Source organism: Neomonachus schauinslandi, chromosome 11 (genome assembly GCF_002201575.2).
Source record: "Neomonachus schauinslandi chromosome 11, ASM220157v2, whole genome shotgun sequence".
NCBI classification, from domain to species: Eukaryota; Metazoa; Chordata; class Mammalia; order Carnivora; family Phocidae; genus Neomonachus; species Neomonachus schauinslandi.
In genome coordinates this window covers 9107695-9122989 of record NC_058413.1, presented here as the reverse complement: position 1 = coordinate 9122989, position 15295 = coordinate 9107695, and the positions used below count along the sequence as shown (strand labels likewise).

The following is a 15295-nucleotide window of genomic DNA, read 5'->3' as shown; positions in this document are numbered from 1 at the left end:
CCGCCGAGAGCCAGAAAACACAGGCCTGGCCCGCCGCCTGGGCCCGGCGCCCGCGGGGGTGGGCGGTGGCGCGTCGGAGTCGCGGACCCGGAGGCGCCCCCCAAGCTGGGCCGCCCGGCGGCGGTGGGGAAGAAGGGTGGTGCGGCCCTGAAGCCCGTGGGCGGAATGTAGCAAGCTCTCGATGGGGTCCCTGAGCGCAAGCAATTGGAATGTTCTCTGGCAGTGTTGATCGGGAGCCATAGAAATGTGCGTGGTCTTTGACCTGCTCATCCTCTCCGGGGAATTGAGCCATCCTCCGCCCCACTGCCGAAGGGATTTTTGCAGAACACAATTATCTGATCCTGTCATCACCTCCCTGCTTAAAAATTCTCCATAACGCCCCAGTCACTTAGGATGAAATTTAAGTGCTAGTAGTCTGGCTTCCTCCGTTTTATTTGTTGTTGTTGTTGTTGTTTGTTTAGAGCCCTCTCTGTAAAAGTGAGAGTAACAGTAAGCACTTGCCTTCGGTGCCTGGCAAGACTGTACCTTGTAAATGTTGGTGGTGCGCAGCGTCATCTCCCACCACTTGCTGCTAACTTGTGCATATTGCAAAACAGGCCCTCTTGCTCTTCCAGGCCTTTGCACCTACCGGTCCCTCTGTCTGGGATGTCCGGCCTCTTCTGTGGGATTGGTTAACTCCCAGTCATTTTTGAGACTGGACCCCAGGTTTCCTTTCTAAGGGAATCCTGCTTTGACCACCCCCTTCCACCTCCCAGCTCCACTGGAGGCTTGTGTGATTAATGCCTATTCAATCATCACAACAATCTATACGATTATACTATTATTAGTCATAGGAAACACAGAAAAAGGAGATAATCTACCTAAGGTCACAAAGCTGGTAAGTAGCCAAGCTAGGACCCACACCCATGCGGTATGCATTCACCAAACCACCATGCTATGTTGCCTCTCCATAGTGGAGTGAAGAACATCTACTTTGGAGTTGGGCATCCTAACTCAACTCCTTACTTCTAGCTTCAAACCATTTAGAGCTTCAGATTTCTCATTTCCTCCCAAGTGATTCTATCTCTTGGAAAGACTGTGAAGAGTAAATGAGAATGCATGCAAAGCATGTCTTGAATAATGAGATTGGGCCCTCATTTGTAAATGAATAAATGTTGAGGAAATACGGGAAGCAAATAAAACAGGGACACAGCATTCACTACAGTGTGGTGTGTTAGAGAGGTTAAGTGTTCTAACACACTTAGTTCTTAGTGTGTTAGTTTTAACACACCTCATTTATCCTGAGATCCAATGATTAAAAAAAATCATTAATTGTATGGTACCACGTCTTTTTTTTTTAAGACTTTCTATGTATTCATTTTGAGAAAGACAGTGAGAAAACAGCAGGGGAGAAGAGCAGAGGGAGAGGGAGAGGCAGGTTTCCCTCTGAGCAGGAAACCCGAGGTGGGGCTCAAGCCCAGGACCCTGAGATCATGACCTGAGCCGAAGGTGGACGCTTAACTGACTGAACCACCCAGGTGTCCCATACTGCATCTTTCATCTACTTTCAGGTAAGCACCCTACAGAAATACACAAATATGAGGATACATAAAGATGCCCATAGCAAACACTGAAGACAAATGTTCCAGTAAAGAGCGATGGCTTCTATCAGTCAAGGAGCATCCTTCTATGGAAAGTTGCGCAGCCTTTAACATAACCAAGGAGGCTATGATTTACCAACATGGAATGTTGTCCATCATCTATTGAGTGAACAAAGAAAATATCGACATTGAATAAAAATCTGCTCTACTAGGGATAATTACCTCTTGAGAAAAAGAGGAACTTTCTTTTGTATTCTTCAGCAGTATTTGAAATTTGTATAAATGTTAGTTCTATAATTAAAAGTTGTAGGACCAGGGGCGCCTGGGTGGCTCAGTTGTTAAGCGTCTGCCTTCGGTGCAGGTCATGATCCCAGGGTTCTGGAATCGAGCCCCGCATCGGGCTCCCTGCTCAGCGGGAGGCCTGCTTCTCCCTCTCCCACTCGCCCTGCTTGTGTTCCCTCTCTTGCTGTGTCTGTCAAATAAATAAATAAAATCTTAAAAAAAAAAAAATTGTAGGACCAGCAAAAATGAGGATTATACTCTGTAGCAACTCAGACTTTTTTACATCCAGTTGATTTATTTTTTATTTTTTAAAGGTTTTATTTATTTACTTGGCCGGGGCCGGGGGGGGGGGGGGGGGGGGAGGAGGGAGAAAGAATCTCAAGAAGGCTCCACACCCAGCTCGGAGCCTGAGGCGGGGTTCGATTTCACGACCCTGAGATCATGACCTGGGCCAAAACCAAGAGTCTGACACAATCAGCTGAGCCACTCGGGCGCCCCATATCCAGTTAAAGATAAATTTAAAAGTATACAGTACTCTGAGAAATAGGTGTGTGGACAGGGAAATTAAAAGGGTCAGAAAAAATGAAAATAGCTTCATTTTATATTTCCTTTAATGTTGGTACAGTGAATATACGATAGACACAGACTGAGGGAAAGTGGGGGACATCCTTGGACTTGGGAAATGCCCCAGACAGCAGTTTAGGCAGTCCCTGGTTCTCCACCCCATGTCAGTCATTTATCTTCACCCACGTCAGACACAGGTGGGTTCCGACTCAGGTGTGCCCATCTTCAATATCGAAATGAAAGGTAAAAGAGGGAGTGGTCTTTCCCCAAGCTCCCAGCCCGAAGCAATTTGTTCTCAAAAATCCCACCGAAGCCACCAATGTGACAGGGCCCTTTTGAGGGTCTATGACAGGGATTGGGATCAGCTAACTACAGCCAACAGGCCTAGTATGGCCGGGGCCTGATTTGAAAAGAAAAGGCCCATGAGTTAAGAATGGTTTCTGCGTTTTTACATGGTTACATGGCCATAGAAGCACCTACATATTATCTTTGATTTTATCCTCTGGAACTGCAAAGCCTACATTATTTACTCTCTGGTCCTTTAAGGACAAGGTTGCCAACCCCTCTCCGTTCCTTTCAGCCTGGAGCAGGACGGAAAGTTTGGGACCCGAACAAGCCCGAGGGGCTGAGCACCGAGACTCAGCTGGGGCCCCAGGCGCCTGGCCTTCTACTCTGGCGCCCGGGCTGCCCAGGGGAGTCCGGGCCGAGCTCTCCTCTGCAAGCCTGGGCTCAGCTGGGCCCGAGAGGCGCCCAGGCTGCTTCAGAGCCCTGCTCTTGGTGGGGAGGCCGGCCGGTGGGGGCAGCCCCAGCGCTCGCGCAGGCAGAAGTGCCAGACCAGAGCAGAGCAGGTCAGCAGGGCCAGCACCGTGCCCACCCCTACGGCCGTGTGGACCAGGGTAACGGGCCTGGGGGGCACGGCCAGCCTGCCGCAGGGCCCGAAAGCAGGGCCACCCACCCCCTCGAGGCCCTCCCCACCTGCCCCCGGTACGCTGCTTTCTCCAGCCCCGTTGGCAGCCACCACGCAAACGACGTAAGTGCCCCCGGGCTTCAGTCCCTTCAGTTCTGCTCTGCGGACCGTGGCGTTGAGCGGGGGGCCCTTCTGGGTAGCCCCACCGCCTTCCCAAAGCAGCAGCCAGTACTGGTGGACCGGGGAGGGGGGCGCACACCAGCGCACCAGCGCGCTGCCGGCCTCGGCCACCACGTGCACCTCTCCCAGGCGCGGCGGGGCCGGAGGCTGGGCAGGGCTGGAGAGCCCGGGGCACAGGCAGGCCCCCGGCCCAGCCCTCTGCAGCTCCTTGCATGGCACCTGCAGGTGGCGGCAACTGTCGTAGTCGCAGAGGACAGCCGGCAGAGGCGGCCGTGAGGTCTCATCTTCCTCCTCTTCCGTAAGGTCTTGAGGGGCCAAGGGCCACGTTCTGGGCACTAAGGAGGAGGTGACAGCCAGGAGCCACAGAAGGCAGGGAGAGCCCAGCATGGGGTCTGGAAGGGAAGGAGGTGAAGAGGAAAAGGCTGTCCAGACCCCATGCCTTCGAGGCCCCCTCCCTCCACAAAACCTCTGGGGACAGGGACACAGAGCTGGGGGCCAAGAAGAGAAGAGGAAAGAGGAGGAAAGGGGGTGGACACACTTATTTGTCAACCAACTTCTGAACAGCCTATGGACTTGGTTTCGGAGGGCCGGGGGTGGGGGGGACAAATGTGGGCTGCCCCGAGAGATGGGTGTGTGACCACAATGGTGAAATCCCAGAAACAGTTAATGAATAAGCAAAGTGCTGGAGGGGAAAAGAAGAGGAAATGATTTACTCAGCCTGGGGAAGAAAGGTGGAATAATTCCCAGCTGCCACCCAAAGAAAAGATCTCAGTAAAACAATTATCAGTCAGCGACACACGCAAAAACCCCAAAGCGCACAGAAAAGAGAAAGAAGGGATGGAATAGAAGGGGGAAACTTAAGGACCCTGGAATCCTCCCCACCTGTCGAAGGAACTCCAGTCCCTGGCTGCCCCCTTTCCCACCCCTCCCCTTCCCTGGCCCCCAGCAGCCCCTCACCAGCGGGGAGGTCTCGCAGTGGTGCAAATCTCCAACCAGAGGTCTGTGGGGGTGCGGCCGGGGCGACCCCGGGAGCACAGGCTCGAAGTCAGTGTCTTCAATTTCAATTCTGTTTTGGCTCGAAGCTTTTATACCCTTCCACTATGATGTCACCACCTAGGCCCCCTCCCCTGCCCCCCCCTTTCCCGGTGAATGCCAAGAAGCGGGGCTGGTCCCTTCAGAGAGCCTGAGTCACGGGGCCAGGGATGGGGGGCAGGAGGCACAGCAGCTGTTTCATCTGGAGGCCAGGATGCCTGGGTTGGGAGCCGGGAGTGGAATGTGGCCGGCAGCCAGGAGCAGAGGATCAGAGGGCTGAGGCTATGTGGAGGGGTGAGGAGAGAGGGCCACCTGGCTGGTAGCAGAGAAGAAAACAACTGTGACCGCATGGGGCCTGGGCTACAAAATGCTGTTTCGGTAGAAATCATACCACATCCATGGCAGTCATTTCCTGTCTTCTGCCTCCCAATAGACAGAGAAAGGGAGGGGTGCAGGGGCCAGAATGATGCAGCCTGGCTCTCCAGACCCGCCCTACACGATCCCCCTCCCCAGAGTCACGTGGATGGAGTAGGCCGGGTAGGTTTTCTCTCCTTGGACTTTCTAGGCTTGTGAATGGAGACAGCTGTACCTAGGATAGTCCAGGTCTGGAGGCCTTCCCTGTCGGCAGGCAGCCCCTGACAAGGCAACCTCCTCCAATGCAGGGGGGCGGGGAGGCTGCCCGGGGAGCACAGGGTTCTCAAATGGCCCTGAATCCATTTCAAGGAGTCAGGCAAGCAACTGGCATGAAAATAGTTTATTGGGGAAGGGGTCAGGTGAGAAAGGACTGGAATGTCAGGACTCTGCCCTGTTCTCTTCAGGAACTAGAGCAGGTGGGGCGCTGTCGGAGATTGCCCACAGAGGGTTCAGAGCTGCCCAGAGTCTCCGGGGCAGGGGCAGGGGCAGGGGCAGGCAGGTTGGCCTCGGTCAGCAAAGCCGCGTCTTCCCAGGAGCCCGAACCTGGGCCAGAGGAGGGAGAAACAAAATCCCAAATGGGAAATTAAGTAACCAGGGTCTCTTCTCCCCCAACCAATATAACGGCCTCCCTTATGCACACGCCGCCCCCACCCCACCCAGAGCCGCACGCCGAGCGCCCCTCACCATCACTGGCCTCTGGCTCCAGCTCCTCCTCTCCATTCAAGGGCCGCTGGTCTGCTTTCTCCTCCTCAGGGAGCTGATCCTCTGCAGCCACAGGGGGAAGGCAGAGGTCAGACGAGAAGAGGCCGAAGGGGACAACTGAGGACTCCTGGGGAGGGTGGGTGGGCAGGCTGCGGCACGTACCTGCCCCCGGGGGATCTTCAGGGCTCTCGCAGTCCTCTGTGATGTCTGACAGCTGGGTTGACTCTTCCTGGCCTTGGGGCCCTATGCCCCCAAAGTGGGTAGAGGACGGGGCAGGGCTACCGCGGCTGCACCCGGGCAGCGGGGCCAAGCTCACCTCCTCCAGCCTGCCCTCTGCCCCTCAGCCCCGCCGTGAGGGCCTAAAGCTTCATACTGGGTAACACAGGCGCCCCCCCCCCTTCCCGTCATGTCTACCTGGATGACAGACAGAGATCCTTCGCTGCACTGCCTTCCGGGAACTGTCTCTTTTCCGGATGTTGACCTGTGCGGGAGAAAGAGGGAGCCCAGAGTGTGATCTAGGCCCCTGGGGCCCGGCCCTGGCCACGCCCCAGCCCGCTCCTCAGTCAAAGGATCACGAAGGGGAGGGGGAGGAGGTCCTTTGTGACCTGCAAAGAGAAGCGGTGTCGGGGCCAGATGCCCCCCCACACCCACTGCATGTAGCTGAAGAGCACGATGACGCTGAGGAAGGTGAAGTTGCTGGCGACGCCGACGAAAGCACAGGTCATCGGGAAGTTGTACAGCAAGTACCTGGGGCAGGTAAGAGCGTGGCGGTTACCGGGGAGCACTAGCCTCCTCACTTCGCAGAGATTATTTCTAGGAAAGCGCAAGCTAGTTTCACTGAAGGACGGCTCCCGCGGGAGTTGCCCGGCGCTGCCTCACCTGAGGCCGGTGAAGTGGGCATGGATGCGGAGGTAGGCCCCGTACATCTGGATGCGCTTGCTGTGGATCTCGATTACCGCTCCAGTGGTCGGCACGTACTGCGGAGGGGAGGGGAAGGTCAGGCCGCGATCGATGCTTACCAGCCCAGTGTGAAGCCCACTCCCAGCATCTCCGTGGCTGACCGAGCCCAGAGGCTCCTCAGGCAGAACCCTGGGCTCATGGGGAGAGCGGTCTCTAGTCTTCCTTCACCCCTTACCGAGTTCTCTCTGTATTCCGAGTAGAGCTCCACCTCCAGGAGCTGCTTCTGCTCTGCAAAGCCAAACAGCAGGAGGCTGGAGAAGACCAGCGTGTCAAGCATCTGGAGCAGGTCTGAGCGGTAATGCAACATCACCTGCCAGGGCCAGGAGGGAGAGGCTGGGGACAGGTACCCGCCCCCCTCCGATTTCCACAGCCCTACCCACCCCTCAACCGAGGTTCCTGAGCCGCCTGTGAAGCCGGCTTCTTCCTCCGGTCCCCCGCTCCCTCCTTTTCACCTCCTACCACGCTCCCCCTACCCTTGGCCCAACCATTCCAGCTGCTTGAGTAACAAGCCTGTCCTGCCTGACCATGTCTCCATTCCTTTCTTCGAAGAACCTGCACAGGTTAAGCCCCACACGGTCTCTGATCTTTCCCCCAAGCAGTTCTACCATCCAGAATAGACTAAGTTTCAGTGCACCACCTGAAATTTTCTCCATGTAGACATTCAGAGATTTGCTTCATCATGTGGCTCTGTTGATAATTCATATAAGAATGGAATCTTAGTATTTATTGAAGACCCACTATGGGCTCATAAGCACTGTACATTTCTTCACCTGATCCAAACTAGTCTTGCTACGGGACTATTACTAACATGCCCCGTTGGTAATGCTTTGTAACCAAGGGGTTAAAGAAGCTGTCTCTCAGCTAGTATTTTTCTTTTCTTTTTCCCCCCCAGTTGGTATGTTTCTGAGGATTCCAGATCTTTGGGGCCCTAAAGAACCCCATTTTGGCTCCACTCTTAGACTTTCCCCCAAAGCTGGACACGCTCATCAGATATATTGGGTGTCTGTCTGGCTTGGTAAACTGACTCCTCTTCCCTATCCTGATGAGTCTGTGACCTCAGAGCTAGGACGTTTTCTCCTGAAGCCCTACCCAGACGTTCTGACATCTGTCACCTCGGCACCCTCCCAGACAGGCCAGGAACACTTACGGAGCGCGAAGAAGTAGAGATGATTCGGCCACCTCTTGTGTAGCATGAAACGGTGACTAAGAACATGCCCAAATCTTGATTCACAGGGGACTCTGGAAGCTCAAGCTCTAAGGTGACACGGTACGGCTGTCCATACATCAGCACCTGCCCAAGGTAGCCCCCGTCTCTTTTCAAAAAATATATATATTTCAAATTGTACTGTCTCTGATCGATCTCCCCCCCCATCCCTCCAAACACTGCCACCCCCAATCCCCTGGCTAGCGCAGCAGGCCGCTCAGTCTCTCATCCCAGGAAGGTGCTGCCCTCTTGTGGTAGCCAGATCCCTCCCACTTCTGAGATCAGCAGCATCCTGTGACTTGGCTGAATCAGAGTCCGCTCTGTTCTGAGGAAGGCTGTGTCGCTTTTTTTTTTTTTTCCCGAAAGTGAACCGTCATGTTGCCAACTGGGCCATCTGTGACTCAGGCCTCTGTCCCCATGAGGCCATACCCCTGGGCCCAGCCTGCCTTCCCTTACATTATTAATTAACCAAGTTGTAGCGGTGTGCACCAACTCCAAAGTCACCCCTCCCGGTCACCGTGGCTCCAGATCAGCTTTATGTCACTCTGGGTCCCTTACCTTGTTTCTATTGATAGAACCCTGAGACTCCTAGTGGGAAGGCTTCTTCACTGGGATTAACCTCCAAAGGTTAAAGATTTGCCACCAAATATACCCTGGTTTTTCCTGACCATTCCTTTATTCTTCTAATCCTTTATTCAGTTATTCTTATCTGAGCACAACCCTCCTCAGGGTGATACACAAGAATCACAGGGGCAAGAGTAAAGCTTTTGTTTTTAAACAAAGGGAATGGGTTTAAAAAAAAAAAAAAAAGCCCACAGTGAACCACCCCCCAAATCCAGATATGGCTGAGGGTGCTCTGAGCACTATCACTAGGGTAAAAGGTGGAAAATCACTTATTAAAGTCTTTTTTGTACAGATCCTTATTTTCAGAATGAATTATCTGTTGAAAAAATGGATTCCATGAGATTCTAGCCCCTGGAAGAGGCCAGATGACGCCAGCTGCTTCACTGAATTCGTTGAAACATTTTTTAAGGGCGGGGGAGGGCCACAGGGAGAGGGAGAGATGATCTTAAGCAGGTTCCATGCTCAGCACGGAGCCTGATGTGGGGCTCTATCTCTCAGGGCCCTTCTCAGGATCATGACCTGGGCTGAAATCAAGAGCCAGATGCTTAACTGACTGAGTCACCCAGGTGCCCCTGATACATTTTAATAGGTAGTTCTCTGAGTGGGTTGGAGGAAAATGTGGAGTGACTGCTAGCTAACGGGTAGGAGTTTCTTTTGGGGGTGATGAAAATGCTCAAAAATTAACTGCGGTGCTGGCTGCTCAACTCTGTGAATACACTAAAAATGACTGAACTACACATTTTTAGTGGGCGAACTGTTATGGTATGTGAGTTTTCTCTAAATAAAGCTGTTTTATATGGGTTTTTAAACTAGTAATTCTGTCTAAACATCATCTCCTCCAACGGGATCCACGGAATCGACCACCAGAATCTTGTGAATGACTCCATGCCTTTGTTCACATCTGATGGGCAGATTCTCCTTCTGTTCCCCCATACCCACACAATGTCCACCCCTCCTTACAAAGTCCACTTTGAGCCTCACCATCTCCACAGTCTCACAGTGATCCCTCAAATTCTTCACAAATTCTTCTGAAATGCAGAAGCTGCGTCTTACACTTTGCTACTTAATGCAGCATATAGATTTCTCTATCAATCCTGTGAGCTCCTGGAAAGCAGGATCCCATCTTCTAGCAGTGTTACACATAAAATACACATATTATTTCTTCTATTCCTTCCTTCCTAAACGTTCACTGTAAATGGGCAAAATGATCAACCTGCTTCAATTATCAGGGACTACCCTGATCGGAGACCCTGATACTGGATCTCCCCTCACCCTTCATCTTTCCCTTCCTTCCTCATCCAGCAGCTTCACACCCAATTTTTAGGCTCCCTGAATCACCATTAGGATCTCTGCAACAGGCAGCCACACAAGGGTAGGCACCATCTCAGGGGCAGACATATTGTCGTATGTAGCTGGACTGTAGCTTTGTTTCTAGCTCCCTCTCAACGTAGTCTATTTATTACTATTTTTAGCCACAAAAGCACATCGAATCAGTATCTCCACAAAAGATTCTGTAATAATCTCCAAACTCCTTTTCTGAGTAGCTGGATTAAAATGATAAATCTCGGGGCGCCTGGGTGGCTCAGTCGGTTGAGCGTCCGACTCTTGATTTTGGCTCAGGTCATGATCTCAGGGTGGGGAGATGGAAGCCCCTTGTCGGGCTCCGAGCTGGGCGTGGAGCCTGCTTAAGATTCTCTCTTCGTCTGCTCCCCACACCTCAAATAAAAAAAAATAAAACAAAAGGATAAATCTCTGTCTTACAATATCCAACCTTCCACGTCACTACATCCATTTGGGACCCAATTCTTCAGACCTGGTAAGTCTTCTTGATGGTGTATGGCTACCTCCTGGTCAAGTGGAAGTGGTCACAGGACACACATAGCAGGCTATTCGTACTGCCAAACAAGGCCAGTCTAAACACCAATCCCAGAGGCCCCCAGATGCTACAGCTTACACTCCTCCCTTCAGTGACCATTTAGGTCTATCCTGTGTCAGGCAGTGTCCTCCCATGAACCACTTAAAAAAGCATTTTCTTTTTTTCATATGATTTAAACATTCTTAGTACGTGTGCCCACTGATGACTATGAATTACGATGCTGACTAACAACTCAAACAACTCTGGTGAGCAAAAACGATGTGGATGCTCCAACGATCCTCTGAAGCATGCAGGGATCCTCCTCTCTTCTCAGAGCCTCCACCAGCTTGCCTGTTATAAACAGACGCACTCCCATTCTGCATTTCCCAGGGCTTCCGGGTTCGCTGAGGTCCTATTGGCATCTGGCCCCTCCCCTGGCATACACCCTCTGTAGTGGCAGATGACACAGATTTGTCAAGAGTTTCATAATTTCACATACAGGCTTTCAAAACTCTTGGGTGGATTCCATCCTCGTCCAGTGAAATAGCAGATTTAGGTTCACTGAGGTTTAAAACACATCTCCTGCCTGAAACAATCTGAAAAGGGCACTGCTAACATCTGCGACAGGCAGATGCCTGCGACACAGTTCAGACTTTTTTCTTTAACCTCCCTTTCCTTGAGAGCCTTCCTCTGAGTCTCTATTACTCAATCCCTGCTCGCCAGGTCTTTTCAATCCCTCCGATTTCAAGTCTTCAAAGCGCTAATGAAACGTCTCTTCAGCTCCCATACTCACCCGATCACGTCCACCCTTAGCCAGCGAAACATTGGCAACAGGGAAGGAGCAGAGTAAGGAGGTGGAGGAATCACAGTCAGTCCTAGATGAGAATGGGGATGATACTCCACTAAGTTATAGAGTCTGCCTTACCTGTCCGTACACCTCCTTGGCCCCCTAGGGCTCCCTCTTGTCCCCCATCCCTTCTTCCAGAACAGGTACCCTTCTCTCTGTCAGAGAGAGATGGAAAAGAAATGCAGCCAGGAGATTCAAGACACCTGAACAATTCTTTCATTCTCTTCTTGCTACTTCAGATTATTTCCTCTCGTTAGAGCAGAAATTCTTACACGGGATTCAATGAACACTTAGTTGAATAGTTTCAGATTAAAGTGTTTCTAAAGACTCACTCGGGGAGCTTGATAAAAATGCAGATTCCTGGGGGCACCTGGGTGGCTCAGTCGGTTAAGCTCCAACTCTTGATTTCGGCTCAGGTCATGATCTCAGGGTCTTCGGATCAAGTCCTTTGTTGGGCTCCCCAGTGGGCACGGACTCTGCTTGGGATTCTCTCTCTCCCTCTGCCCTCCCACCTACTTACGGGCGTGCACGCATGCTCTCTCTCAAAAACAAACAAAAAACAACAACAATAAAGCAGATTCCTGGGTCCTATCCCCAGATTCTGGGGCCTAGTTTGAGAAAATTCCTCCCAAGGAATCCAAAGATGGTCTTTTTTTTTTTTAATTTAAATATTTTATTTATGTGAGAGTGAGCAAGAGAGGGAGAGGGAGAAGCAGGCGTCCTGCTGAGCGAAGAGCCTGACATGGGGCTCAATCCCGAGGCTCCAGGATCATGACCTGAGCCGAGGGCAGACACTTAACTGAGCCACCCAGGTGACCCCACAGATGGTCTTTAAGAGGCTCACAAATCTCAACTTGTAAGCAAGATTACACATGGGCGTGCATTTATGTGTGTGTACGTATATATATATATATATATACATATACACACACACACACTTTTTAGTAAGCTCTACGTCCAACATGGGTTTTGAATTCACGACCCTGAGATCAAGAATCAGAGTCATGTGCCCTACCAACTGAGCCAGACAGGTGCCCCCGTGCATACATGTTTTTACAGCAGAAGGGCCAAAGTGTTCATGAGATCATGCCTCCTAAAAGTTTAAGTAGCTATGACTTAAGAAAGTACAGTTCATGGTCAGGGACTGAAGACAGGAAAAAAAAAAAAAATGACTCTGGACCATTGATAACAATGCCCCTATCAGCATCTCTTGATTGGTCCTACTGCCACTGTTAAGAGAAAGGGAGAGAATCTGGCAAGGTCTGTAAAATCAGAAGGAACTGAGGCCTCAGGTGAGAAGCAGGACTCTGGGACTTTACGTACCCTGTCACCTTGTGTTTCCATAATCTCTATTGTGTGGGTTTATCGGGAGTGGGAGAAAGTCACGTACAAGGTAACTTGCTGCTTTCCTAATACCTTCTCTAATGAAGGCCAAGTTAGTTCTGAGATGACCCAAGGGATCTGGTTGGTTAAGAGGTCTACAGTGGCCCTGAGCGAGATCTGACCCAACCCAAACAGAACTGATCCTCACAGTGACAGTCTAAAAGGGGAATTTTCTTCTTCTTTTTAACAAATTTCAGTAACCAGAGGTAGAACTAGGACCTTAGAGCCCTACCAACCCAGAACCTCCTCAGCCTTGGGCTGTGAAAGGTAAGAAGTCATATAAACACACAAGGCTCAAATTTTCTCCTCTGTAAATGAGGGGGTTGAACTGAATAAGCTCTAAGGGCCCTGACAGCAATTCTCTCAAAGAATTCCTCTACTTTGGTAGAAGACCCTTCTCACCTGTAGTAGAAATGCACGGGGCTGAGGTGGCTGACTGTGGGCATGTAGGAATAGTAGAAGGAGCCATAGAGGAAGACAGACACCCAGAGCAGGAGGAGGATGGTACAGAAGAGCACCCCAAACTGGAGCAGCAGCTTCCGGGCACGACCTGCCAAGATGTGGCCCACCTCCTGGGCCCACAGTAAGGCAGGTACTGGTGGGTCATTGACCATGGCAGGGAGTACAGAGTGTCTGGCCCCAGGTTCAGGCCTTGAGTTCCTAGCTGCTCTGCCACCTGGACGCCACCCTTGGCCATGGGATGAAGCAGCTGGTGGTTCCTGGAAAAAGACAGAGAGGGGGAAAGAATGGCTCTTTTCCCAGGGAAGGTGGGGACAAAAAGGACAAGCTTACTGGACTGGCTTTGAGGAACCAGAGATAGCCAAACACAGCCAAGTCTTTGTTTCATATGGCTTTTCTCCAGATGATTGCGTTTCTCAACCAGTTACCCGTTCCCTTTTCCTTCACTGTGCTTTCTTCGGCCCCACCGCCCCAACAACTCAGCTGAACTTGTCTTTTGGACACCTGATTCTGGGACAGGCCACCTTGAAACTCATTCATAACAACATATAATAATACAGAAGATGAGCACCTTAAAAGGCTTTTACACACATGATGACACCGCGTCCACACCGCCAGGTGGCTGCACCGAGAGAACGCTCGACTGGCCTAGGGTCGTACAGCCGCACTCAAAGCCAGCGGCCTAAGCGCGGCCATAACTGCCTCCCGAGTTTCTCTTCTCCCACAGCTGCGCTCGCTCCCCGACAACAGGGCCGCGCCGGACGCCGGGCAGGGCGTCCTGCTGCCAACGGCCGCCCCCCGCCAGCACCCGCTCCGGCTGGCGGTGGGCGCGGCGTCCGGAGCCCCCACCTAACCGCGCCAGCAGGGAACCCTGCTCGCCAGCCACCGCGGTTCTGCAGACTCACCAGCTCGCGGGCTGCTGGGGCAACGGCGAGAAGGGACTTCCGCCTCCCGTGGCAGCCCCGCCCCCTTCCGCCGGCCGCCTCTGTGGCTTGGGGGGCGGGACCTCACTCCAGGGCGGGGTCCGGCGCAAGGGGCGGGGCCTGCCGGGCGGCGGGTTTCCCACCTCCGCGCGCTGCGTACGGTCCCTCCCTACGGTCCCCTTCCCAGACCCAAGAGGACCGGCGCCTCCCTCCAAGCCTCAAGATAGGCCCCAGGGCACGCTATGAGTCAGCAGCATCCCCCTCAGCCTGCCCCTCGAGGCCACAATCCGGGCCCTCCACCCACACCTTCACCACCGGCCACTGAAACCCCCGCAAAGGGGAAGAGGGGCGGGCATCCAGCTGGCGTTGATTTCTATCTCCTACAGCTCCTTGGACTCGTAGGCGTCCAAGGCAGAGAGCATCGCTGGCCGGCTGGCTGGCCCCTATCACAAGAGTGATAGCATTTCAGCTCCCTGTTTTGTCCCCAGCATTTAGAATGTGATCGACCTCCTCTGGCCCTAACTGGACTCTCCCTCGGAATCCCCGCAGCGCGTTATGTACACTAGATCTTGGCAGACGGTACCTTCTATTTTATATATGACTATTCACCCCAAATAAGATCTCTCAGAGGGTAAGGTTAATATTGTGTACATCTTCGCATTCCACACAGCACCAAGCACAACCCTGCAGGCCTAGGATGTAATCTCTTAAACCAGTACCCACACTCCAAAATCCACCCTGGGAGTTCATCTATTTCAAGAAACATCCAAAGACTTTCCCCACAGTGCCCCCTACCTCTTCTTTGTCCGATTCTTTGATCTGGTATCTGCACACCTCTTTTCCCCCAGCTTCTCCTTGTTCTGTAGGCATCTTCCTGACGTACCTTGTTGCCCCCGGATCTTCCACTCGAGTCACTTGTGGCTAGAACATGAAGTGGTTGGTGATCTAGAAGCTGATACCTGTAGCTCATCACATTTTCCTGGATATAGGGAATGGAGAGTCCCCGGGAAAGAAAAGAAGATTCAGGCACTACATGCTATGTCAGAGCGGAGGGAGGAGGGAGGAGGGGGGCGACTGCCCAGCTGATGTCAGATTTTCAAATGAGCAGGGTCCCCCGCAACCAGTACAGACTCCACTGCGGGCGCTGTCACAGGTCCAGACCACCCCATTTAAGGGGGGGGGGGGAGAGTCTGCCTGGGCCTCAGCTCCTTCCAGCTCCGTCCTAGTCCAGGTTCAGAATGCCTGCAATGGGGGAAGGGCATCCAGTGAGACAGCTCACGGTGGGGGTGTGCGTAGGGGCTGCAGACAGCAGCCAGGCTCCCCCACTGGCCGGCAGTTGGTATGCTCCAGGATCTGAGCAGCTCCTTCTAGCATCCTTC

The 15295-nt window shown here is 52.6% G+C and overlaps 2 protein-coding genes across 5 annotated transcripts; both read right to left on the bottom strand.

Moving 5' to 3' along the window:
• Nucleotides 1–2657: 2657 nt before the first annotated feature.
• On the bottom strand, nt 2658–4589 carry LRRN4CL (LRRN4 C-terminal like). The gene is made up of 2 exons (XM_021684933.1): nt 4471–4589; nt 2658–3905 (listed from the first exon to the last, which is right to left on the bottom strand). The coding sequence occupies exon 2, from the start codon at nt 3898–3900 to the stop codon at nt 3187–3189; it is 714 nt and encodes a 237-aa protein (XP_021540608.1). The 5' UTR covers nt 3901–3905; nt 4471–4589; the 3' UTR covers nt 2658–3186.
• Nucleotides 4590–5284: 695 nt separating this feature from the next.
• Nucleotides 5285–14807, bottom strand: BSCL2 (BSCL2 lipid droplet biogenesis associated, seipin). 4 transcript variants are annotated; one of them, XM_044919375.1, is made up of 11 exons: nt 14712–14807; nt 12937–13253; nt 11098–11179; nt 7769–7912; nt 6797–6931; nt 6541–6638; nt 6267–6408; nt 6076–6142; nt 5824–5904; nt 5644–5724; nt 5285–5502 (listed from the first exon to the last, which is right to left on the bottom strand). In XM_044919375.1, exons 1-11 carry the CDS (start codon nt 14784–14786, stop codon nt 5360–5362), a joined length of 1365 nt encoding a protein of 454 aa, XP_044775310.1. In that variant the 5' UTR covers nt 14787–14807; the 3' UTR covers nt 5285–5359. The 4 variants fall into 4 exon arrangements, with proteins under 4 accessions (XP_044775310.1, XP_044775311.1, XP_021541165.1 ...); XM_044919376.1 differs by having other exon boundaries at nt 5824–5922; nt 6088–6142; XM_021685490.1 differs by lacking the exon at nt 14712–14807 and adding an exon at nt 13899–13940.
• Between the last annotated feature and the right edge of the window lie 488 nt (nt 14808–15295).